This window comes from Pipistrellus hanaki, assembly GCF_964339955.1.
Source record: "Pipistrellus hanaki genome assembly, chromosome: 16".
Lineage (NCBI taxonomy): Eukaryota > Metazoa > Chordata > Mammalia > Chiroptera > Vespertilionidae > Pipistrellus > Pipistrellus hanaki.
The window spans coordinates 8,310,719-8,334,345 of NC_140518.1; the positions used below are offsets into that span (position 1 = coordinate 8,310,719).

General features: G+C 62.7%; 1 protein-coding gene across 4 annotated transcripts in view; it reads right to left on the reverse strand.

Annotated features, from left to right (window-relative positions):
• Nucleotides 1–23,204, reverse strand: part of MLLT6 (MLLT6, PHD finger containing) — a 31,114-nt gene extending 7,910 nt beyond the window's left edge. Inside the window, exons 1-19 of one of the 4 annotated variants that reach the window (XM_084862405.1) lie at nt 22,740–23,202; nt 21,449–21,528; nt 20,953–21,007; nt 20,600–20,709; nt 19,711–19,814; nt 19,359–19,452; nt 16,988–17,161; nt 11,107–11,205; nt 8,255–8,474; nt 6,943–7,560; nt 6,104–6,288; nt 5,753–5,861; nt 4,539–4,605; nt 4,232–4,377; nt 3,490–3,687; nt 3,300–3,388; nt 1,850–2,199; nt 1,389–1,479; nt 142–498 (exon numbers count right to left, since the gene is read on the reverse strand). In XM_084862405.1, coding sequence (XP_084718531.1) covers nt 142–498; nt 1,389–1,479; nt 1,850–2,199; nt 3,300–3,388; nt 3,490–3,687; nt 4,232–4,377; nt 4,539–4,605; nt 5,753–5,861; nt 6,104–6,288; nt 6,943–7,560; nt 8,255–8,474; nt 11,107–11,205; nt 16,988–17,161; nt 19,359–19,452; nt 19,711–19,814; nt 20,600–20,709; nt 20,953–21,007; nt 21,449–21,528; nt 22,740–22,848 — 3,255 coding nt within the window. In that variant the 5' untranslated portion in view covers nt 22,849–23,202. Of the gene's footprint in view, nt 1–141; nt 499–1,388; nt 1,480–1,849; nt 2,200–3,299; nt 3,389–3,489; nt 3,688–4,231; nt 4,378–4,538; nt 4,606–5,752; nt 5,862–6,103; nt 6,289–6,942; nt 7,561–8,254; nt 8,475–11,106; nt 11,206–16,987; nt 17,162–19,358; nt 19,453–19,710; nt 19,815–20,599; nt 20,710–20,952; nt 21,008–21,448; nt 21,529–22,739 lie in introns of all 4 variants that reach the window. The other 3 variants (XM_084862402.1, XM_084862403.1, XM_084862401.1) reach the window with 3 other exon arrangements.
• Nucleotides 23,205–23,627: the final 423 nt, after the last annotated feature.

A 23,627-nucleotide genomic window follows, 5' to 3' on the forward strand; every position in this document is an offset into this window, starting at 1 on the left:
CAGAGGCCTGGGGTTTGGAGCAGGGGGCTTTGCTGACCGAGGGGTCACTTCCTCTCCTCCTCAGGATGCACCCGATGATGGACCTTCTGATGCTGCCTATGCCAGAGCAGAAGACAGGTCAGCCCCAGACCCCTTACTCACCCCTCCTTTGGGGCCGCCGCCGCCGTCCGCCCCCGACAGGCTGAGGAAGGGGTTGGTCTGAGCAGTCAGGACCGGTGGGCCGCCCGCTGCTGCTACTGCTGCTGCGGCCGCAGCTGCTGCGGCCATGAGACTCGTGTTGTTGCCGAGGGAGGGAGCCACCAGGGCTCCGGCGGGCAGCAGGGGTGGGGCGGGTGCCGCGGGCAGCAGGCCAGGAGTGCCCGCAGACAGCAGGGGGGCAGAGCTTCCTGCCAGCAGGCTGGCCATGGGCAGCTGGGAGCCCCCGGCCATCTGCAGCCGCTGCAGCTCCCGCTTCTGCTGGATCTGCTGGATCATCTGGTAGACCACGGTCTGGTGTTCCTGCAAGGAGACCGGACCACTCACATTGGCCGGTGGCTCCCAAGGGCGGCTTGCCCTGCTTGGCCCACGCCCCATCCCATCACAGTGGAGGCAGGAGAGGGTCAAGGTTCTCCTGTCTCTATCTCCCCACTCTGGGCCTCAGTTTCCCCATCGGGACAAGAAAGTGGCTGCACACTATCAGTGTCTGTCACGTGGGACAATGCTGGCCAAGCACCGGGTGTCTGCCATCCCTGGCCCCGCTCCACGCAAGTCAGCTCCCCAGTCACTATGACAACCACCAATTCCCCTAGGGGTGGTAAGACCCCAACTTGAGAAACATTAAACCAGGTCAACAGTTTTCAACTCCTCCTCTTTTTTGTTTGCTTTTTTAAATTTAAGATTCATTTATTTTTGCTTTGAGAATGCAAAGCATTTTCGAGTTTTCTGAAAACCAGAACAGCGTATCCTGGTTTACCCTGGGAAACTGTGCTCCTAACCTTTCCCATCTGGCCCTCAGAGATGACCAGCTAAATTGGGTTCTCGTGTCTCTTTCTAATGTTTCTTTATGTGAAGGTGACTATTGTTTATATAGTTCCAGCTCCCTCCTTTTCGCCGAAGGAAATCTTAGCGGAGCCCAACATGCAAGGCAGACCCAAACGGGGCTGCTCTGGCTGAGGGGTGCCACCCGCTCAGCCGCCTCCCCACACACACTCTCAGGCTCCCCCCCGAAGACCCCTGGGGCTGGGACTGGAAATGCTGTCACTGAGGACTTGCCACCCCCTGGACCTGCTCCCCTAGAGGCTGCTCCAGGCCCACAGGGGCCTCTCAGCCCCGCCTGGCGCTGTCCGCCCTCCCAGACCCTCTGCCCGGCCCCTCCAGCAGAGCGGGGCGGGGCCAGGAAAGGGGATTACCGGGGTCAGCTGTGGGGAGGCCAGGAGCTGCTGGAGCTGCTGGAGCTGCTGCTCTTGCTGCTGCAGGAGGTGTCTCTGCTGCTCCGTGAGGCTGAGGCAGGGGACAAAGCACAGACCATGGGAGGGACAGGGAAACCCCCGCTCCCACGAGTTCCCAGACTCCCTCAGACTCGGGGAGAGAGGCAGACTGAGCTGGGGAGGACAGCGGGAGGTAGGTCAGGCGGAACTTCCCCAGGAGGGAGACCTCTGTAGGGGTACAGGAAATAGGGGGCTGGGTCCTAGAGAGCTGCCATCCAAAGGGCACTCACAACTCACATCTAGGGAGTACCTGGGGCCAAGAGGTGGCTGGATTCTATACGACTGGAGGACATTTTCCCCTTTGGGGGGCTGTGGGTGTTTGGGGGGAACCCCGCCCATAGCCAGCCTCCCCGTCCCCTTCCCCAGGCTGAGCTTCCCCTCACCTGTTGAGACAGCCTGGCAGCTGCAGCGTGGGGGCCCCACCGGCCTGGCTCAAGCCCGCAGGGTTGGGGGCAGCAGCCCCATTCAGCCCCCCCAGGAGCCCATTGAGGGGCAGGGCCCCACTGCCCGCCAGCCCCCCCAACAGCCCCTCGGCCATGGGCATCGCCCCCAGCCCCGCGGCCCCCGGTGCTCGGCCCAGCCCGTTCTGTGGCTGGGCTGGGAGGGGGGCGGGGGCTCCGGGCAGGGCCAGGGGCAGTGTGGCCGGGCTCTGCTGGAGCAGGGGCAGCGGCGGGGGTGTGCTGTGGAAGGACAGCGAGGAGCTGCTGCGGCTCGGGCAGCCTGAGTGTGGGTCCTGGGGAGGGAGGGAGAGGGAGGGCTCAGAGGGGCAGGGGGCCAGGGTGACATTTCTGGCCCTCAGCCCAGCGCCCACCAACATGCTGAGAGCGCACCAACACCCCCACCTCACCCCCAGGCAGAGCCACCAGGAGGAAGAAGCGAGGCCCAGGGCTTAAGGCTAAGCATCCTCAGTGTCTTCACAAATCACGTTCACAGACCAACGCCTGGGGCCCAGCACCCGCCGTCCTTGTCTAACACTGAACACCAATGACGGCCGTGAGACTCTAGGAAGCCAGACTCGGGGTTCAGCGCCTGACCCGCACTCTCATTCTCCCCATGGCCTAGGCTTAGACAGACTAAGGGACTTTGTAGACAGCTAGGGTGACAGGTGCGGGTTCAAACCCTGTGTCCACAATTCAATGGTGTGGGTGGCGTCTCTGCCTCAGTTTGCTCATTCGTCACATGGGGGTAACATAGTACCTACCCCAGAGTGAAGACTAAACAAACCGATGCTTTAAAAATCTCAGCACAGGACATGACGGAGGGCAAATATGCAGTTAACAGTAGTTATTTTGATGATTATTGCTGCCCAAGTCACTCAGTTAGCAAGTGGCAGAGAGAACAAGAAACTAGCTTGCTTCATTTCAGTAATAACCACAACATAACAATAGAGCCTGCCACCCCAACCGCCGCCAATTACCCAGGAATTCTGTGTGTGAGGCACTGTAATGAACCCGTCACAGACACTCACAGAGGCCTTCCCTACCCACTTCTACCCACAGAGAATCCCAAGCCCCACTCGTCCTCACAGCCCTCAAATTATTTCCGTTTTAGCATTTCTCCCGGCTTATCATTATTGACTGTTTTCTCGGATTTAGCCTATCTTCAGGAGCAGGACTGCGTCCATTGTGCTCACTAATTGCTTTGCCAGTTGCCTGGCATTAAGTAGAAGCCTCATAATTATGACTTATCTAATGAAGGAATGCAAGGATCCATCAACTCATTGCTCTGCCAATCACTCCATTGTCCAACCTCCAATGGCTGCAAGGTGGGGCGGGGCCAGGAGGCCCTCGCGCCTCCCTCTCCCGCCCCTCCCCGGGGCCCGCGGGGGCCCACCTCCGAGGACGTGGACAGCGAGTTGTCCAGGCCGAGGCTGTTCTTCCCGGGAGGGCTCTTGCTGGTGCTCAAGGAGTCGCTGCTGCCGGCTGAGGGAAACGGATCAGGGGAGGCGGTCAGGCCTGGAATCGGAGCTAGTTCCTGCCGCCCGGCATGGGCCCTCCCTCCCAGGCTGGGGAAGCTCCCTTACCTGGGGGAGGCAGGCCGTAGGGCCCAGGGACAGGGCCATTGGCGGCGGGCAGGAGTGCGGGCAGGGCGGGGAAGGGCACGGAGAGCTGCACGTTGAGAATCTGCAGCCGCTCCTTCTTGGCCGTCAGGCTCAGGATCTGCTCCTGCAGCCGCTGGTTTTCCTTCTGCAGCGCGTGCAGCGCCTTCAGCATCTCAACGACTGCGGAGAGGGGACCGGCGCCTGAGGGGGCGGGGCGGGGGCGGGGCCAGAGGGCCGGGCGCCTGAGGGCGGGGCCAGGGCGGGGCGTGGCGAGGACCGGGGGCGGGGCCAGAGGACGGGGCCCGGGCCTGACCGGGGTAGTCGGAATGGGACCTCGGAAGGAAGGCGTGGTCTGGAAAGGGGGTCAGGTGAGCTCGGAGAGGCGGGGCCTGGGGAACCCCAGGTGTGAGGACCACCGGCGGGGCCTGGGGCTCGGTCTGAGGCCACGTGATGGGGAGGCAAGGAGCGGGCGAAAACTCGGGGCTAATAGGGTATGGGCTAGGAGTCCGGGGGGACCAAAGGCAGGGTGCAGAGAGTGCAGAGGTCGCGGCGCCAGGTGCAGGGCCCAGAAGGGGCTGAAGGGGAGGCTGAGGTTGGCAGGAGTTAGAGCCGGGTTAGGGTCTAGGCCGGTAGAACCTTGGAGACGTTTGGGAACTTCAGGGAGAGGGGGGACCGAGTCTGAGGTCCTGGGGCAGGCCTCCCAGCCCTGAGCCCCCCTCCTCACTGTTGACGCCGGCCTCGCCATCGCCCTGCTTCTCCAGCAGCTGCTCCATGTTGGTCGTCCCTGGGGCTGCTGGGTCTACCTGGCCGCCCCCGCAGGGTGCGGACGCCGTCTGGTCGAAGAGTGCGGGGAGGCTGCTGATGGGGGACCTGGGATCGGAAGGGCACACTGGGCTCAGGCTGACCTCCCATTCCTCTCTCCTCCCCCTCCTCAGGGGTTCCAGCCATCCGCGTCCGAACCCCACCCTCTCCTGGTGCCCGCCCCTCCGCCCCTCTCCCAGCCCCTCCCCGGCCGCCGCGCCCTCTCTCACATGGAAGACAGACTCTCCTGAGGGGAGGTCCCCCGACACCGGAAGCTGCAGTCCTCCAGGTCTGGCTCTTGGAAGGAGAAGGGAGGCGGGGATCAGCGGGGAAAGGATGCCAGTGGGCCGCTCGGTCCCCGCCGGGAAGTGGGCATGGGATCTGGAACCTTACAGCAGACCCCTTCCCCCAGGACCTCCCAACCCCAGTTCTGGGAGCCCTGGCATGGAAACTGGGCCCCTTGGAAGGAAAGCCACGGATCTGGTCTCTTCCCTTCTCTAAGCAGGCTATTTTCCTCCTCCTGGCTATTTCCACACCTCCCGATTTCTTTTCGGGGAGCTAAATGCTATAGGAATTTTGGATCTAGACATCCCTGGGTCAAACTGGGATTTGATACTTGCTCAAATCGGGCTTGCAACTAACCTCTGAAGTGATTGTTATGAGACTTAAAAATAAGGCAAATACATGTGAAGAGCTGAGCTGCATGCAGGAAGCCCATAGTAATTGTGGCTATTATGTTTTGTATGGCTTTTTATATGCATAAACTCACAAATTAGATGGCAAAGCCCTTGTTGGGGACACAGCATTCCTATTGGGTTGTGGGGGAGAGGGGTGTGTCACCCTACTGTGTCAGGTCTTTAACTCTGGATTCGGTCTCTTTAAAAAGGCCTACCTGAACTGGTGGCGGGTGGTAGGCCCCGCCCCTGGCTGGCCAGGTGGTGTGTCTGCACCAATCAGCTCTCTGGGGCTAGGTTGACTCTCAAGGGAGAGGGTGGGGCGCTTATGACCCGCCCCTTTAACTCCTATATAACCGGAGAGCAGGTTGCCCCGCTGGTTGGGATCACTGTAACCGCTGATCCCAAGGACTCGCTATAAGGCCAGCTGATCCCAAGGACTCACTACGAGGCCAGCTGGGAGCCATACTGGGAGCGGTAAGAAAACTGGGGTCAGAGTCAGGAGACCAGAATTTCCCTACTTCAGCTGCTCACGCATTTATCTCTGCTTTCTCCCGTGACTTGGAGCAGTAATTCTCTCCTGTCCTGTCCCAACCCCTCAGCAGGTTTTAACCTGAAAGTGTACCCAGGTTTGTTGTGTGTGAAAACTTTTTCTGCGGGGTGGGCAATGGCCAGAGGGAGGGGGCAGCCAGAAAGTCCTCCCACCTCTTTTGGGGGGAAGACATGCAGGGGATGGGAAGAAAGGGGAACGGGGTCAGAGACTCACATACCTGTGTGGCTGCTCTCAGCTTGGGTAAGGATGGGGTTAACGACACCCATGGGGGTTCCAAAGATGTGGGTAGAAGGGAGGCTAAAGGTAGAGCCAGCCAGAGAAAACACCTGAGGGAAGGAGGGAGAGTCCAGCTGAGGGTTATTCTCAGATCTAGGGCACAACTGTGCTTATGGGGTGGGGGCAGAGGGGACCAGGCGTGCTGGGGGGGGGGGGGGGGGAAAGAGGGCCAGAGACAGGGAGCAGTTCTGGGGATCAAGCCCAGTATCTCAAGTTCCCATGGAGGGCTGGGGTCTCTAGCAACCTGTCCCCCTCCTGCCCAGGGATGGAGAGCCCGGCAGTAAGTCCTCACCTGAGTGGTGGAGATAGAAGCAGAAGAGGAGGGGAGGGTGCTGGTGAACGGGGAGCGGCTGAGGCGGGGCAAGGCAGAGGTCCCGGGGGGCCCCAGCAGGCTGGAAGAGAGGGGGGTGCTGCAGACCGCCCGCAGCATGCCGCTGCCACCGTGGGAGATGGGGTCCTTGTTACTGGTGTAGATGCCTACAGGCACAGGACACGGAGGAAAGCGACAGTCACCTCGCCCCCCAGGAGGACGTTCCCTGCCCCTGGCACAAGCCCACGCTCCTCTTGGCACAGATGTCACTGTTTGCCTGGGTGGAATCTGCTTGACATGCCTCCTCACTGGCCTGCCCTGCCCGGGCCTGGGGGATTCCCAGCTATTCTAACATCCCAACCAAAGCTTTTTATGTCCTACTGACAACCTAACACAATCTCTCCTGCTACAACTAAGCAGAAGATGGGTATAGAGCCGAAACCGGTTTGGCTCAGTGGATAGAGCGTCGGCCTGCAGACGGAAAGGTCCCAGGTTCGATTCCGGTCAAGGGCATGTACATTGGTTGCAGGCACATGCCCGGTAGGGAGTGTGCAGGAGGCAGCTGAACAATGTCTCTTATCTATGTTTCTAGCTCTCTATCCCTCTCCCTTTCTCTCTGTAAAAAAAATCAGTAAAATATATATATATTTTTTTTTTTAAAAAAAAGATGGGTACAGAGGAGTGTCTTAGAGGTGCCTGTCGCTTCCATCCTTTACCTCTGTCCTTTGGTGTAGTGTCTATCACATTCCCTCTGACGACATGCTTATCCCTCTGTTCCATCACCGGACCGGCTGTGCCCACCATCCCAAAGGGTCACTAACCTGCCCCCAGCAGGGGGGACTCCAGGCTCAGGCTGGGCAGGCTTGCGGAAGGCCCGAAGGTGCGGGAGGCCAGACCGCCCAGGCCGGAGCTGACCAGGGAGCCTCCTGAGAAGGGTGAGGCCGCGGTGGCGGTGAAGCCAGCCAGCTGGGCGCCAGGCAGGGAGGGCGCCGCGGGGGCGCCAGCACCCTCCTCATTCCGGCCGCCCTTGGGACGGCCCGGCCCGTGGCGGCTCCTCTTGCTGGCTTTGTGCTTCTTCTCCTTCACGCCTGTCTCAGGGGGGGTCTCTTCGGCGGGCGCGGGGGCAGCGCTCAGGGTGGGCATCCGCTTGTGGGTGCCTGCTGAGGTCCCAGACCCTGAGAGGTGAGGAGACTTGTAGTCCCCGGGGGACGGGGCCCGGGCCCGGCCTGAGCTGGAGGAGGTGGTGGAGAAGCGCATGATGGGCCCAAAGCTGGAGAAGACCACCTTCTGCTCAAAGAGGTCAGTCTTGGGGGGCTCGGGAGCCGAGGGGGAGGGGGGAGCTGGAGGGGTGGAGGCCGCAGGCTTGGAGTACTTGTCCTCCTCCGGCTGCTCCAGCTTGGGGAAGGCAGAGAAGTCGGGGGAGCTCTGCAGGGACGCAACTGCACAGAAGGAAAACAGAATTACAGCTGCATCCCGGCCCCCCCCCTCCCACTCCCAGGATGCACCGGTGGGAGAGCTCTTGTCAGGGGACGGGGAAGCCTGGTGTCCTGTCCCAGCTCCGCCACTATCTCTGTGTCCAGGGTGTGTGGCCTCCCTCCCCCACGGACAATAAAGGGGGAGAGGAGGAGAGTTCCAGCTCCAAAGGGAAGGGTGAGGGAAGGGTTGGGAGAAGTATAATTTGGTGGGGGGGTCCCCCCATCTTTGACCCGAACCCATGTAAGAAGCAAATGAGAGCCCTAGCCAGTTTGGGTCGGGGGACAGAGCGTCAGAGCACGGACTGAAGGGTCCAGGTTCGATTCCGAGCATGTGCCTCAGTCGCAGGCTCGATCCCCAGCGCCGGTGGTGGTGGTGGTGGTGGTGGTGGTGGTGGCGGGGAGGGTCCATGTGGGAGGCAACTGATCCATGTGTCTCTCACACTGATGTTTCTCTCTCTCTCTCTCTGTCTCTCCCCCTCCCTTCCACTCTCTCTAAAAAATCAATGGAAAAATGTCCTCGGGTGAGGATTAAAAAAACACACACACAAAAATAAAATAAGATGCAAACTAATATGCAAAGGCCCTTGCTGGAGAAGCTCAGGGCCGAAGGCTGCCCCATTCCCAGCCTCCTCCAGGAGGCTCACCTGCCCACACTCACCTGCAGGCTGGAAGGGGCCCCCAGAGGAGGAAGAAGAGGAGGAGGAAGAGGAGGAGGAGGCGGAGGTGAAACTGCTCACACCTTTCCCACTGCTCAGCTTCTTCCCCTTGTGACTCAGGCTATGGCTGGAAGACTTTTTCCCCTTCGGGTCCCTGTTGCTCTCGGAGGTCTCCTGAGTGCTGGCCTCGTGGTGGGAGGAGGAGGAAGCTGAGGATGAGGCCTAAAGAAGGGAGGGGAGAGGAAGGCTTGAGACCAGCTGCCTGGGCCTGGGTTCACCCTGACTTGGGAGTGGAGCAGGAGCACGCAGGACCCGGGCTTCATGGGGAGAGTCCAGAAGCTTCGAGAAGGATCCCTGGTGGAGAGGTGGTGTCAGGAGTCCCTAGACCAGGAAGATGGGGAAGCGGCTGTGGAACTGCTGGGCGTGAGGAGAGCTGAGCATTCTGAACCCAAGAAGCTGTCTGTCCTTCCCCTCGGGGAGGAGATGAAAACAGTCTCGGAGTCTGTACTAATATACTCTCTCATTCATTCATTCATTCATTCAGAAATACTTGCTGGCCCTAACTGGTTTGGCTCAATGGATAGAGCGTCGGCTTGGGGACTGAAGGACCCCAGGTTCGATTCCGGTCAAGGGCATGTACCTTGGTTGCGGGCATATCCCCAGTAGGGGGTGTGCAAGAGGCAGCTGATCGATGACTCTCTCTCATTGATGTTTCTAACTCTCTATCTCCCTTCCTCTCTGTACAAAATCAATAAAATATATTAAAAAAAAAAAAGTGACTGGTAGTACTCAAATCTAAATTGCACAGGTCAACCTCTATTAAAGGGTATTTTTTATATAAAAAAAAAAAAGAAAGAAATACTTGCTGGATTTATGTTGGGAAGTGGTGGGGGCCTGGCCGCATCTGTGGGCCCTCCAGTCCCCACCCTTCCCTCCTTGCTCTCCCCGAGCTGCAGCCACCCGCTGACACCCTAGTCCCTGGCCCTCCGTGCCTCTCCTAGACAGTCTGAGCTCGAAGCGTCGAGCCCTCTGCCAGGAGGGCCTATTACTCTTCCTGGAATACTTCTCCTTCAAAATTCAGCTTGGAAGCCCACTCTTCCAGGAAGCCACCCTGGATTCCTGGGGCGGAATAAGCCACTCTGTCCTCTTAGTTCCAGGGCACCGTGTGCCCACATCAGCCATGCCAACAGCTGCCACTGAAACATACTGTCCCCATTTCTGGGGGCCCCTGTCACCCCTCTGAGGGCGGCGGGGCAGGGGCAGGAGGGGGGCGGGCGCTGCATTTGCTGCCATGTTTACGTTGCATGGTCTCTCGCCTTCGCTGAGCTTCGGTGTCCTGTTTGGAGCGCGCTGAGGGACCTAATGCCAGGCACCCGCTGCAGGGTCAGCCATGAGGATGGTGATGGCTGTGGCTGCTAGTAACACACTGCAGTGTCTGACCGTGCTGGTTGCAAGTACAGGCCTTCAAGTCAGACTGCCTGCGTTCAGATCTTGACTCCACCACTACCTGGCTGTGCGCTTTGAGGCAAATTAGTTAACTTCTCTGTACTTCGAGTTTCTTCATTTATTAAATGGGGTTAATAAAACTGGACTGTTTTGAGGATTAAACAAGCGAATCCCTGTACAGCCTGCAGGTCCCCACTCTAGAAGGCAGGCTGGCACGCGGTGGCTGAGTGAGAGCATCGTATTACTGCCAGGGATGGAGACCAGGGATGTGTCAGCCTCTGCTAAACCAGCAAATGCCCGCGGGAGGAGGGATGGGGGAAAGAGCCACCCTGTGCCGCCCTCCCTGGGGGGAGCCCTGGTCTCCTCTCCTTTGTTCTTTCCAACAGCTGGAGTTCTGAAGGGAGCCAGATGTGGTTCTGAGAGCAAGGGAGGAGAGGGGCTGGGGGGAGGGGCCGCAGCAACGCTGGGGCGGGTGGAGGGGATGAGCAGAGTGCTCCAGCATGTCCAGGGGAGTGCCCAACCCCGGGGGCAACTCCCGGGCCTCTGCCCTCTCCTTCTGCCTGTCTGCCGGCTCCGGGGTGAGGGCACAGGGCAGAGAGGACCGGCTTTTCCAGGTGAGTCCTGGAAAGCAGGGCACGGAGAGGGTTACTGGGGTGGTTGCCACAGCAACATCCCCCTGGAAACCTGATACCTGAGCCTCCTGCAAACAAGATGCCCAGAGCTCTGCCAACCTGGGCAGGCAGAGGGCGTGAACGGAGCCATGCTGGCCCCTCTCACCTTCCCTGGGGCGGGCAGGCTGGCAGGAGGGGCGAGAGGGCTGCTCTGGCTTGGATGAGGGGCTCCCTGGCCTCGGGAAGGGCCTGCTGTTTGCTTATCCTGATGTTGCCCTTTTCTGGAGACAGGCCTGCCATCCCATGCCCCCCCGGGACGGTGGGATGAGGGGGTGGGGTTTCGGGGTGTTGTCAGGGCCCTGCCACGGGCCCCACTTTCAGTCCCTCCAGCATGCACAGAGTAGGATTTTGGTTAGCTCACAGGCTGGGGGCGTCTTCCTGACAGGGAGAAGAGGTGCAAAGGGCAGGGGGTGAGAGACGGGGTCCTCTCTGCCTATCTCTGGAGAACAGGCTCCAGAGCTTGGGGAACTGGAGAAGTGAGTGTGTCTCCACAGACGAGAGCCCAGCGCTGAGGCTCCGTGTCTGGACAGAGGCAGAGGTGACATCTGGCAGCCAGCAGGGAGGGCGGTACCCCCACCCACCTCTACCTTCCTGCTGGCACATGATGGGTGGGGCTGGGGAGCAGAGGCACATTAACCTAAGCTGTGGGGTGCCCAGGTCCCTGGCTCACCCTGACCCCGCACACCCAGCCTCCCTCCCGCTGCTGTGGCCATCCCTCGGGGCGTGGGCAGTGGTACCTTGTCAGCAGCAGGGGCCGCGGGTGGGGTGAGGATGCTGGAGGGTGAGTCAGGCCGCTTCTTGTGCTTCTGTTTAAGGCGTTCCTTGTCCTTTCGGCTCTGGGGAGGGACGGGTGAGCGGATATTGGTTTGGGGGGCATTTGGGGTGAAGATGACACGTGCATATGGACAGTGGACCCCTCTCAGGGACGGGCTTTGTGGGTGGGGCTGGGGGACTTTGGCTGGACAGGAGTGGCTCAGGCAGGGTCCTCTGAGAGCCAACAGCCCCTCGTCCATTCTGCCTGCTAAAAACAGCCTGTCCCGTTATCACGCCGGTGACACAGAGCACCACACACGTGAGCACGCACCTGCCAGGGTGTCCGCCAGGGACACGGAGTGGGCAGAGGGATGGGAGCCAGGCACACTGTGACAGGAGGCACAGGGGACGCAGGCATGTACACTTACAACCTGGGCGGACACAAGGCTAGACCGAGGAGATGTGTGCAGGGCCATGTACTGGGGGCTGTCGGGGCACTGCCGTGTCATGGGGAGGACGGTGCGTGTCATGGGGAGGACGGTGAGTGTCATGGGGAGGACGGTGCGTGTCATGGGGAGGACGGTGAGTGTCATGGGGAGGACGGTGCGTGTCATGGGGAGGACGGTGCGTGTCATGGGGAGGACGGTGCCGTGTCATGGGGAGGACGGTGAGTGTCATGGGGAGGACGGTGCCGTGTCATGGGGAGGACGGTGCGTGTCATGGGGAGGACGGTGCCGTGTCATGGGGAGGACGGTGAGTGTCATGGGGAGGACGGTGCGTGTCATGGGGAGGACGGTGCGTGTCATGGGGAGGACGGTGCCGTGTCATGGGGAGGACGGTGAGTGTCATGGGGAGGACGGTGCGTGTCATGGGGAGGACGGTGCGTGTCATGGGGAGGACGGTGCGTGTCATGGGAGGACGGTGCGTGTCATGGGGAGGACGGTGAGTGTCATGGGGAGGACGGTGCCGTGTCATGGGGAGGACGGTGCGTGTCATGGGAGGACGGTGCGTGTCATGGGGAGGACGGTGCCGTGTCATGGGGAGGACACTGCCGTGTCATGGGGAGGACACTGCCGTGTCATGGGGAGGACGGTGCGTGTCATGGGGAGGACGGTGCGTGTCATGGGGAGGACGGTGCGTGTCATGGGGAGGACGGTGCGTGTCATGGGGAGGACGGTGCGTGTCATGGGGAGGACGGTGCGTGTCATGGGAGGACGGTGCCGTGTCATGGGGAGGACGGTGAGTGTCATGGGGAGGACGGTGCGTGTCATGGGAGGACAGTGCGTGTCATGGGGAGGACGGTGCGTGTCATGGGGAGGACGGTGCGTGTCATGGGGAGGACGGTGCCGTGTCATGGGGAGGACACTGCCGTGTCATGGAAAGGACAGTGCGTGTCATGGGGAGAGCGGTGCGTGTCATGGGGAGGACGGTGCGTGTCATGGGGAGGACGCTGAGTGTCATGGGGAGGACGGTGCCGTGTCATGGGGAGGACGGTGAGTGTCATGGGGAGGACGGTGCGTGTCATGGGAGGACGGTGCGTGTCATGGGAGGACGGTGCCGTGTCATGGGGAGGACGGTGCGTGTCATGGGGAGGACGGTGCGTGTCATGGGGAGGACGGTGCGTGTCATGGGGAGGACGGTGCGTGTCATGGGAGGACGGTGCCGTGTCATGGGAGGACGGTGCCGTGTCATGGGGAGGACGGTGCCGTGTCATGGGGAGGACGGTGAGTGTCATGGGGAGGACGGTGAGTGTCATGGGGAGGACACTGCCGTGTCATGGGGAGGACGGTGAGTGTCATGGGGAGGACACTGCCGTGTCATGGGGAGGACGGTGCGTGTCATGGGGAGGACGGTGCGTGTCATGGGAGGACGGTGCCGTGTCATGGGGAGGACGGTGCGTGTCATGGGAGGACGGTGCGTGTCATGGGGAGGACGGTGCCGTGTCATGGGGAGGACACTGCCGTGTCATGGGGAGGACACTGCCGTGTCATGGGGAGGACGGTGCGTGTCATGGGGAGGACGGTGCGTGTCATGGGGAGGACGGTGCGTGTCATGGGGAGGACGGTGCGTGTCATGGGGAGGACGGTGCGTGTCATGGGGAGGACGGTGCGTGTCATGGGAGGACGGTGCCGTGTCATGGGGAGGACGGTGAGTGTCATGGGGAGGACGGTGCGTGTCATGGGAGGACAGTGCGTGTCATGGGGAGGACGGTGCGTGTCATGGGGAGGACGGTGCGTGTCATGGGGAGGACGGTGCCGTGTCATGGGGAGGACACTGCCGTGTCATGGAAAGGACAGTGCGTGTCATGGGGAGAGCGGTGCGTGTCATGGGGAGGACGGTGCGTGTCATGGGGAGGACGCTGAGTGTCATGGGGAGGACGGTGCCGTGTCATGGGGAGGACGGTGAGTGTCATGGGGAGGACGGTGCGTGTCATGGGAGGACGGTGCGTGTCATGGGAGGACGGTGCCGTGTCATGGGGAGGACGGTGCGTGTCATGGGGAGGACGGTGCGTGTCATGGGGAGGACGGTGCGTGTCATGGGGAGGACGGTGCGTGTCATGGGAGGACGGTGCCGTGTCATGGGAGGACGGTGCCGTGTCATGGGGAGGACGGTGCCGTGTCATGGGGAGGACGGTGAGTGTCATGGGGAGGACGGTGAGTGTCATGGGGAGGACACTGCCGTGTCATGGGGAGGACGGTGAGTGTCATGGGGAGGACACTGCCGTGTCATGGGGAGGACGGTGCGTGTCATGGGGAGGACGGTGCGTGTCATGGGAGGACGGTGCCGTGTCATGGGGAGGACGGTGCGTGTCATGGGAGGACGGTGCGTGTCATGGGGAGGACGGTGCCGTGTCATGGGGAGGACACTGCCGTGTCATGGGGAGGACACTGCCGTGTCATGGGGAGGACGGTGCGTGTCATGGGGAGGACGGTGCGTGTCATGGGGAGGACGGTGCGTGTCATGGGGAGGACGGTGCGTGTCATGGGGAGGACGGTGCGTGTCATGGGGAGGACGGTGCGTGTCATGGGAGGACGGTGCCGTGTCATGGGGAGGACGGTGAGTGTCATGGGGAGGACGGTGCGTGTCATGGGAGGACAGTGCGTGTCATGGGGAGGACGGTGCGTGTCATGGGGAGGACGGTGCGTGTCATGGGGAGGACGGTGCCGTGTCATGGGGAGGACACTGCCGTGTCATGGAAAGGACAGTGCGTGTCATGGGGAGAGCGGTGCGTGTCATGGGGAGGACGGTGCGTGTCATGGGGAGGACGCTGAGTGTCATGGGGAGGACGGTGCCGTGTCATGGGGAGGACGGTGAGTGTCATGGGGAGGACGGTGCGTGTCATGGGAGGACGGTGCGTGTCATGGGAGGACGGTGCCGTGTCATGGGGAGGACGGTGCGTGTCATGGGGAGGACGGTGCGTGTCATGGGGAGGACGGTGCGTGTCATGGGGAGGACGGTGCGTGTCATGGGAGGACGGTGCCGTGTCATGGGAGGACGGTGCCGTGTCATGGGGAGGACGGTGCCGTGTCATGGGGAGGACGGTGAGTGTCATGGGGAGGACGGTGAGTGTCATGGGGAGGACACTGCCGTGTCATGGGGAGGACGGTGAGTGTCATGGGGAGGACACTGCCGTGTCATGGGGAGGACGGTGCGTGTCATGGGGAGGACGGTGCGTGTCATGGGAGGACGGTGCCGTGTCATGGGAGGACGGTGCCGTGTCATGGGGAGGACGGTGCCGTGTCATGGGGAGGACGGTGCGTGTCATGGGGAGGACGGTGAGTGTCATGGGGAGGACGGTGCGTGTCATGGGGAGGACGGTGCGTGTCATGGGGAGGACGGTGCGTGTCATGGGGAGGACGGTGAGTGTCATGGGAGGACGGTGCCGTGTCATGGGGAGGACACTGCCGTGTCATGGGGAGGACGGTGCGTGTCATGGGGAGGACAGTGCGTGTCATGGGGAGAGCGGTGAGTGTCATGGGGAGGACGGTGCGTGTCATGGGGAGGACGGTGCGTGTCATGGGGAGGACGGTGCGTGTCATGGGGAGGACGGTGAGTGTCATGGGGAGGACGGTGCGTGTCATGGGGAGGACGGTGCGTGTCATGGGGAGGACGGTGCGTGTCATGGGGAGGACGGTGAGTGTCATGGGAGGACGGTGCCGTGTCATGGGGAGGACACTGCCGTGTCATGGGGAGGACGGTGCGTGTCATGGGGAGGACAGTGCGTGTCATGGGGAGAGCGGTGAGTGTCATGGGGAGGACGGTGCGTGTCATGGGAGGACGGTGCGTGTCATGGGGAGGACGGTGAGTGTCATGGGGAGGACACTGCCGTGTCATGGGGAGGACGGTGCGTGTCATGGGGAGGACGGTGCGTGTCATGGGGAGGACGGTGCGTGTCATGGGGAGGACGGTGAGTGTCATGGGGAGGACGGTGCGTGTCATGGGGAGGACGGTGCGTGTCATGGGGAGGACGGTGAGTGTCATGGGGAGGACGGTGCGTGTCATGGGGAGGACGGTGCCGTGTCATGGGGAGGACGGTGCGTGTCATGGGGAGGACGGTGCGTGTCATGGGGAGGACGGTGAGTGTCATGGGGAGGACACTGCCGTGTCATGGGGAGGACGGTGCGTGTCATGGGGAGGACACTGCCGTGTCATGGGGAGGACGGTGAGTGTCATGGGGAGGACACTGCCGTGTCATGGGGAGGACAGTGCGTGTCATGGGGAGAGCGGTGCGTGTCATGGGGAGGACGGTGCGTGTCATGGGGAGGACGGTGCGTGTCATGGGGAGGACACTGCCGTGTCATGGGGAGGACACTGCCGTGTCATGGGGAGGACGGTGCGTGTCATGGGGAGGACGGTGAGTGTCATGGGGAGGACGGTGCGTGTCATGGGGAGGACGGTGAGTGTCATGGGGAGGACACTGCCGTGTCATGGGGAGGACGGTGCGTGTCATGGGGAGGACGGTGCGTGTCATGGGGAGGACGGTGCCGTGTCATGGGGAGGACGGTGAGTGTCATGGGGAGGACGGTGCGTGTCATGGGGAGGACGGTGCGTGTCATGGGAGGACGGTGCGTGTCATGGGGAGGACGGTGCCGTGTCATGGGAGGACGGTGCCGTGTCATGGGGAGGACGGTGAGTGTCATGGGGAGGACGGTGCGTGTCATGGGGAGGACGGTGCGTGTCATGGGGAGGACGGTGCCGTGTCATGGGGAGGACGGTGCGTGTCATGGGGAGGACGGTGCCGTGTCATGGGAGGACGGTGCCGTGTCATGGGGAGGACGGTGAGTGTCATGGGGAGGACGGTGCGTGTCATGGGGAGGACGGTGCGTGTCATGGGGAGGACGGTGCCGTGTCATGGGGAGGACGGTGCGTGTCATGGGGAGGACGGTGCGTGTCATGGGGAGGACGGTGCGTGTCATGGGGAGGACGGTGAGTGTCATGGGGAGGACGGTGCGTGTCATGGGGAGGACGGTGCGTGTCATGGGGAGGACGGTGCGTGTCATGGGGAGGACGGTGCGTGTCATGGGGAGGACGGTGCGTGTCATGGGGAGGACGGTGCGTGTCATGGGGAGGACGGTGCCGTGTCATGGGGAGGACGGTGAGTGTCATGGGGAGGACGGTGCGTGTCATGGGGAGGACACTGGAAGAGCCACACAAACCCGAGAGCCCCAAGGAAGCCAGGCCCTCGCCTCACCCTCTTGACCTTCTGTGACCCTCACATGTCACTTCTGCAGCCCCTCCCCGCTCTCAGTGGCCTCAGAGGAGGCGAGAGGCAGGCTCCTTGGCCGGGGGGCCCCTTGTGGGGGTTCTGGAAAGAGGCCTGAGTTTGGGAAGGGGGCGGGACAGGGAGCCGGGGAAGACGCTCACCTTCTTCTGTGCCCTTTCGTGGTGGGAAGGGTGCTTGTCCTGCTGGGCGGACGGGGAGGCTGACCGGCTCCTCCGGCCGGCGATGAAGCCACTGCCGCCTCCCCCGGTGCTGCCGCCGCCGCCGCCCGCGGCCGCCGCTCCGCCGCCTGCCCCGCCGGCGTGCCGGGACGTCTTCTGGGGGGAGAATCGAGAGGAGCTGCCACACGCTCCGCTCATCGGCTTAGAGGAAGGTTCCTGAAGGTCAGGTGACCCTGGGGACCCCTCCCCTGGCCCGCCGGGCCCTGGGAGGACCTGTGTTCTCAACGAGGCTCTGCTCAAGGCAGTTAGGGCTTCCCCAGCGTGTGTGCCCAGCGCACAGACCGGACCCAGAGGCCCAGAAGAGGCCAGGCTGCAGCAAGGCCTGAGGAGGCAGGCCTGGGCCAGGCCCGTGCTCTCCACCCGCCGCGTCCTCCTGGCCCTTCGCAGGCAGCTGAGCCAACGCCCACTCTGCCTCCGTTCCTGGGGTAGAGGATGTATGGGGGCCCCTGTGGGAACCCCTGCTCCTCTCCACTCCACACCCCAGCTTCCCCTCCGGACACTTCTCCCCGGCCAGCAGCCCTCCTCCCTTGTTCCCAGCCCCGCCCCCTCCCCAAACACAGTGCTTCCTTCCTTCCAGAACTGCTGCCCCGAGAAGGGGAAGTCAGCATCCACAGCGAAAGCCCAAACGACCCCCATGCTGCCTCCCCCCCAGCCAGGGCCTGCTCCTTCCTTCCTTCGCTGCTAAGACGCCCCAGGCCCAGGGTGATGGCCTCCGTGTCCCTGCCCTGCAGCTGCTCCCTGAGGCCACCCACTGCCCACCAATCGCCAAACCCAAGGACTCGTTTCAGACCTTGTCTGACCCGATTGCCCCGCTGGGCACTGATCTTACCACCATCCCAAGCTCCTAAGACTCTCCCAATCACGGTTCCCTTCCCACCTTGACCCTCCCTACCCTGACAGGCACCTGGGGGTTCCAGCCCCAGCCTTATACACCTGGGACCGGCAAGCCCACCCTGCCCAGGGTGTCTGACAGCCACCGAGCCTCACCATTCCCATTTGGCACCGCCTGTAAACCAAACCTCCCTCCCTCCCTCATCCTAAGTCATCATCAAACCCTGGAACCAAGGTAACCATGTAACTTATGAACCAAACCAGGACACGGTTGACATTGAAAGTGGGAACTATTAATGATTCCACCAGGGCAATAGGCACAAACAGGGGCTGCCTGGGGTAGACCAGGCAGATGCTAACCCCACACCAGCCTGTCCCTAACATCCCCGGGTGCTCAAACCCATCCACCCGGCTCTCAGCGCCGGGATCTTATCTGCCACCCTCCACGCCTCCTCCGCGGCTCCCACACACGCGGCAAGTCCACCTAGAAATGTTCTCAGCTCAGCCGCATCCCTCCAGCCCCCGCCCTGCGCAGCTGTCTCCCTCCCCTTTGGATCCGGCTTCCCCGGGGCCTGCCAGGGTAATCTTCCCTAAAAAACAAATCCGATCATGTTACCCTCCCGCGTACAAGCAGCCTCACAAGCCTGTGGCCCGGGGGTGAGGTCCAAGCCGCAATCCTAGTCTGGCCACAGCCCTCTCTCCGGGACACACACAGCCGCTGGAGCCCGCAGTCTTTCCAACAAGCATGAGAAAGCACCACTTCCCCAGCCCCCCCCCCACCCCCCCCCGGGGCTCCCTGCAGCCTGAGGCGGAGGGAAGCCCAGCTCTGGCCCTGCCTGAGCTTTTCTTTTCTTTTCTCGCCTCATCTGCTTTAACCCCACCCAACACCCTGCTCTGCTGCTCAGAAAATTCTTTCTCCTCTCAGGACGTGGCCCACGCCAGTCCCGCTGCCTGGGGTTCCTTTCCTTCTGAGGGGCTTTCAAATCGGACTGTCTGTTTGAACCCCATCCATGCTGCAAGATAAGGTACAGAACCCCAGTGGGTCTTAGTTTACTCATCTGTAAAACGGGAAGATGCAGGACATCTAGTCCTTAGGGTCGTTGGAAGGATCGTACAAAATAGTACATGCAGAGAACTTAGTACAGAGGCCCGGGCACAGTAAGCCCCACCCCCACATGTCGGCTCCAGTACCGCCTCCATCAGCTTCTGTGCTGCCTCTTCTGGGGACCCTCCCAGACTGACAGGAGCTCTGGCTTCTGGGCGGGCTGAAGGGTTTAACTCTGATCCACACCCCCAGGCTCTGCTTCCGCTGACTCTCCATTCACTGAGGAGTGCCTCAAGGGCAGGGACGGGTTCCTTCCATCTCCGTCATCACGCGCAGCGGGCACCAGCCTGGCCCAGAGCCCACGCCCTCCAAACCGCGGCTGACGGACCCATCCGTGCCCTGGCGGACGAGGCTCACCATCTTGCTGAAGTGGTATTTGCAGTAGCCGCAGTACTTGACATTGTCCACCTCCAGCACCTCTTCCTCGCACAGCAGGCCTGCCATTTGGGCACTAACCGAGAGAGGTCAGCCTGAGGAGGGTGTGGCCACACACCAGCCCAGCCTCTGCCCTCCTCCCCTCCTGGACCCCAGCGGGGGCAGAGCCAAGGCCATCCCAGGGAAGCGCTGTCTGTCTGTCATGATCACCAGACAGCCGCTAGGATCAGCCCATTGGGTGGCCTTCCATGGCAAACCTCGGAGGGGGTCGCTACGGCTGGCCGGGGACCCCGGAGAGGCCGGGAGTGGGAGGCGAGGCGGGCAGGGGTCTCACCAGGTCACGTGGAAAGCTTGTCGACATCCGTGGCGGTTGCAGGTCATGCAGGCTCCCGAGGCCGCCTTGCTCTCGCGGCCCTGCTCCTCGCAGATGTAGCAGGTCTGCAGGACACAGTGCACTTATCCCCTCCTCCCTCCCACCTCAGGGACCCCCCTCCATCCCAGCCTTCCCCCGTTATCCAGGCGAGTGCCGTCCAGGGGAACCTTCTGTGAGGATGGACAGGCTGTGTGCTGCACTGCCCAGCACAGTAGCCGTGAGCCTCATGGGCACCTGCAGTGTGGCCGAGGACCTGAACTTTAAGTAGGACTTGGTTTGCAATTGCACAGCCATGTGGCTGCCGGCTCCTATGGTGGGGAGCACGGTCCTCGGGGACTGCGTCTGCCTTGCTCCCTGGGGGGCTTATTCTCACTTCCGACTTGAACCTGGAGCCCGCGAGGTGGACTCCCATCCCCCTGGTCTAAGCCTGTCTCTTGCCGTTACCAGTTTAAACAAAGCCTCCTCCCCCCGCAGTATTCTTTATTTCAGTGCCTTGCTTTCTTCACAGCATCATCACAACCGGCATTTACGTTATTTGCTTGTTTGTTGATATTTACGGTCTTCCCGCACACGGGTGTGAGTTTTCCGGGGTCGGGGGCACCTCTGTTTTGATCAGTACTGACCACTGCGCGCCTCGGGTTACCCTGCCCCGGGTGTGACGCACAGTCAGCACTCAGTGGCTGCTGGCTAAGGGCTACCCTCTGACAGCGCTTGAATTCCAGAGAACGAGCACGTCTGTCAGGGAAAGGTGCCTACTCACTTCCTGAGTTTCCTGAAAGTGTGTGTGGGACAGAATCAGATTTCACTGGATGGGAGGGGGCCGGCGGGAGGGCAGGGCGGGGCCGCTGACCTTGTTGAAGCGATCATGAGGCACGTACTGCAGCACGATGGGCTCCATGGTGAGCACGTTGGCGAACTGCACCTCGGGGATGTAGAGGGCACACACCACGTGGGCCCAGCCTGGGGTGGCGTGGGGCAGGCCTCAGGCAGGTCCTAGACCGGGGCCCCTCACAGCCCCACCCTGCAGGCAACCCGCCTCTGTGGCCTTCCCATCGGATCCCAGTGCCAGCCGGGAAAGGGAAATCGGGCACCCCCATACACACACACACACACACACACACACACCCCTGCCTTCCCAGACCCTTGCTCAGGAGGCCTTGCTGACCTCAGCAGATGAGCCCTGGAGCTCAGGGCCCCCCTCACCTCCATTGTCAGTCCTCTTCAATGCCCCGTCTTTGTGTGGGCACAGCTCACACCTCTGCCAATGCAAGGAGGCACAGGGATGGAGGAGGGCCTTTCCAGAAGGGGTGGGGACCTGCCTCCAGGCGCTGGGGGCCCCGGGAGGAAATGGTACCCTGTCTACGGGGGAAGGAGTTGGGGTCTAGAGGAAACAGGATTGGCCACGAGCCGGGAACTGTTGAAGGTGGGTGATGGGAACATACGGTTCCTCAGACTAGTCCCTCCATGTTGGTACAGGCTGAAAACTTTCCATAACAAAAAGTTCAAACAAGCGAGCAGACAGACAAAAATAAAAGGCCCCTTCTTGCCTGAGCGGGGCAGAGTGAGTAATGAGCTGAGGGTGAGATGGGGTAGGCGATAGGTGTGCAGGAAACAGGAAGTCCGGTGTGCAGTCCCACCCCCTCTCATCAGGGGAGACGTTCAGGTGTAGGGGGAGGGGGCAGGGGACTCCCAAACTCACCACCCTGGCTGCTCGCTCCTGAGATTCACATTTCCGGCAGAACCAGGGTCCTGTGGGCACCTGGACGATGCCATAGCAAGCTGGGGGGGGGGGGGGAGAGTCATGGGGCAAATGTGTCAGCAGTGGCTTTTCCCAGAGTGGGGGGGGGGGGAAGAGGTGACTCTAAAGGACTACAGCCAGTTGGGGGGGGGGGGGGGCTGCTCCTCTGGGGGTCACTGACTAGCCAGCAGGACCACAGAGAATGCCCAACCGCGCACAGGACAGCCTTCACCCACAGAACCAAGCTACTCCGCGTAGGGGCAGGAAGTCTGAGTCCTTGACCTTAAACTCTAGTCTTAGAAGACCCTCCTCTCTGGACCTGTTTCCCCATTTCCGCCAGAGACCATCCAGAATAGAGAAAACTGGAGGGACAACAGTACCGTAGGCGAACACGTTTGTGTTGTTATTGGGGGGAGGGGGGTGTCTTAAAGGGCCAGTAAAGGGAGAGGCGAAAAGTTGGGGGTCCAGGGACCTCCTCTACTGCCTCGAACTATATAACAGGGCAGGTCAGAAGCCGAGGCCAGGGGCGGTGCGGTGCAGGTAGCCTGTGGGAGACTGGCGGGAAGAGCCGGCGGCGGCAGCCTTAAGGGCTGTCCCGGGAGGGAGGGGGGCGCCGCCGTGCCAGGCCGGCGGGAGATGCCAGCCTGCGCCCTCGGCGAGATTCCTCAAGGAGTTAACTCCGGAGCCATGTGCTGCTGGGGGAAACTCCGAACCTCCCTCTCCCCGCCCGGCTCCGGCCCCTGGCACAGCCTCTCTCCCTCCCGGAGCTACTCCCGGGAGGGTTCCAGGAGTCCCCTCTCCCCGGGGACCCTTCTCCTCCCTCCCCGGCGCGCTCCTCCCCGCATCCGGAAGCGGGAGGGAGGGGGTGCCTCCCCCTTGACCTCTCCCTCCGGGAGGGAGCCGGGACCAAAATAACCCGGCAGGCAGGAGGGGACACCTCGGAGGTAAACATTCCCGCGGCGGCCCGGACACCGGCGGTTCCGGGCGCCCGGAGCGCGCTCCCCGCCCCCGGCCGTCTCCAAACTCGCTCAACTTGGGGCGGGGGGCGCGGGGCGGGAACAATAGGCTGGAAAACAATGCCTGACCCGGCCCTCCAGGCCAGGGCGGGGGCAGCCCCCCGGCGCCTCCCTCCCCTCCCAGGTGGCGTGGGGGAGGGGCGCCCGAGCCCCGGGAGGTCCCCGGAGGGCGCGGCCCAGGGCGCCCCGCGCGCGCCGCCCCGGGGTCCCGCCGCCCCCCGCGGGCCGCCCGGTACCTTGGTGGACAGCCACGCTGCACGCGTGCCCATCACAGTAGACCAGCGGGTTCTCGGCCCAGCCCCTCTCGTCCGAACATACGCAGCAGCCTCCTACCATCTCCTTCATGCTCCCATGAGCTCCCTCCGGGGCTGGGGCGGGGGGCCGGCCGGCGGGGGTCGGGGGTCAGGGGGGGAGGGAGGGAGCGGGGGGCCGCGCGCCTCCTCGCTCCCTCCTCCTCCGCCGCCGCCGCCGCCGCCGCTTCTTTTCTTTGCCTCCTCCTCCTTCCTCCTCCTCGGCGTCCTCCTCCTCCTCCTCCTCGCTCGCTCGGTCTGGCCGCCCCCCCCGCCGTGCTCTCGCCCTCATGCCCCGACGGGCCCCCCCGCCCCCCAACAATGAGAGTCGCGCGCCGGCTCGCCCCCCTCCGCGCCGCGCGCCCGGCTACCAGGGCCGCCCGGCCGCCGCGCAGCCCGGGCCCCGCGGGGGAGGCGCCGAGAGGCTCATCGCGCCGCCCGCCCGCCCCGCGCCGCCCGCTCACGCGCCGCCCCCCCGGCCCCCCTGCCCGGCCGCGGCAGCCATGGCCGCGCGCCGCCGCCCGCTCGCTCCCGGCCCGCCCGCCGCCGCCGGGTAAAGTCTTAGGTTCAGGGAACAAAGCCCGGCTGGGTAGGGAGCTTTTCGCTCGCTGGCTCCGCGCTCGTCCCCCCTCTTTCTGGTCCTGCCCGTAGTTCTCCGTCGGCGCCCCCGAGCCCTCCTCCCTCTGCCTGTGTCTCTCGGGCTCGGTTCAGGGTCCGACTCTCCAGACTCCCCCTCCCTCCCCCCCCGCCCGGCTCCTGGCCTCTGCGGCCGCTCTTCACGCCCAAGGACACGGGGTGGAGGGCAGGGGAAGGGGCGCTCGGAGGAGCGGGGGC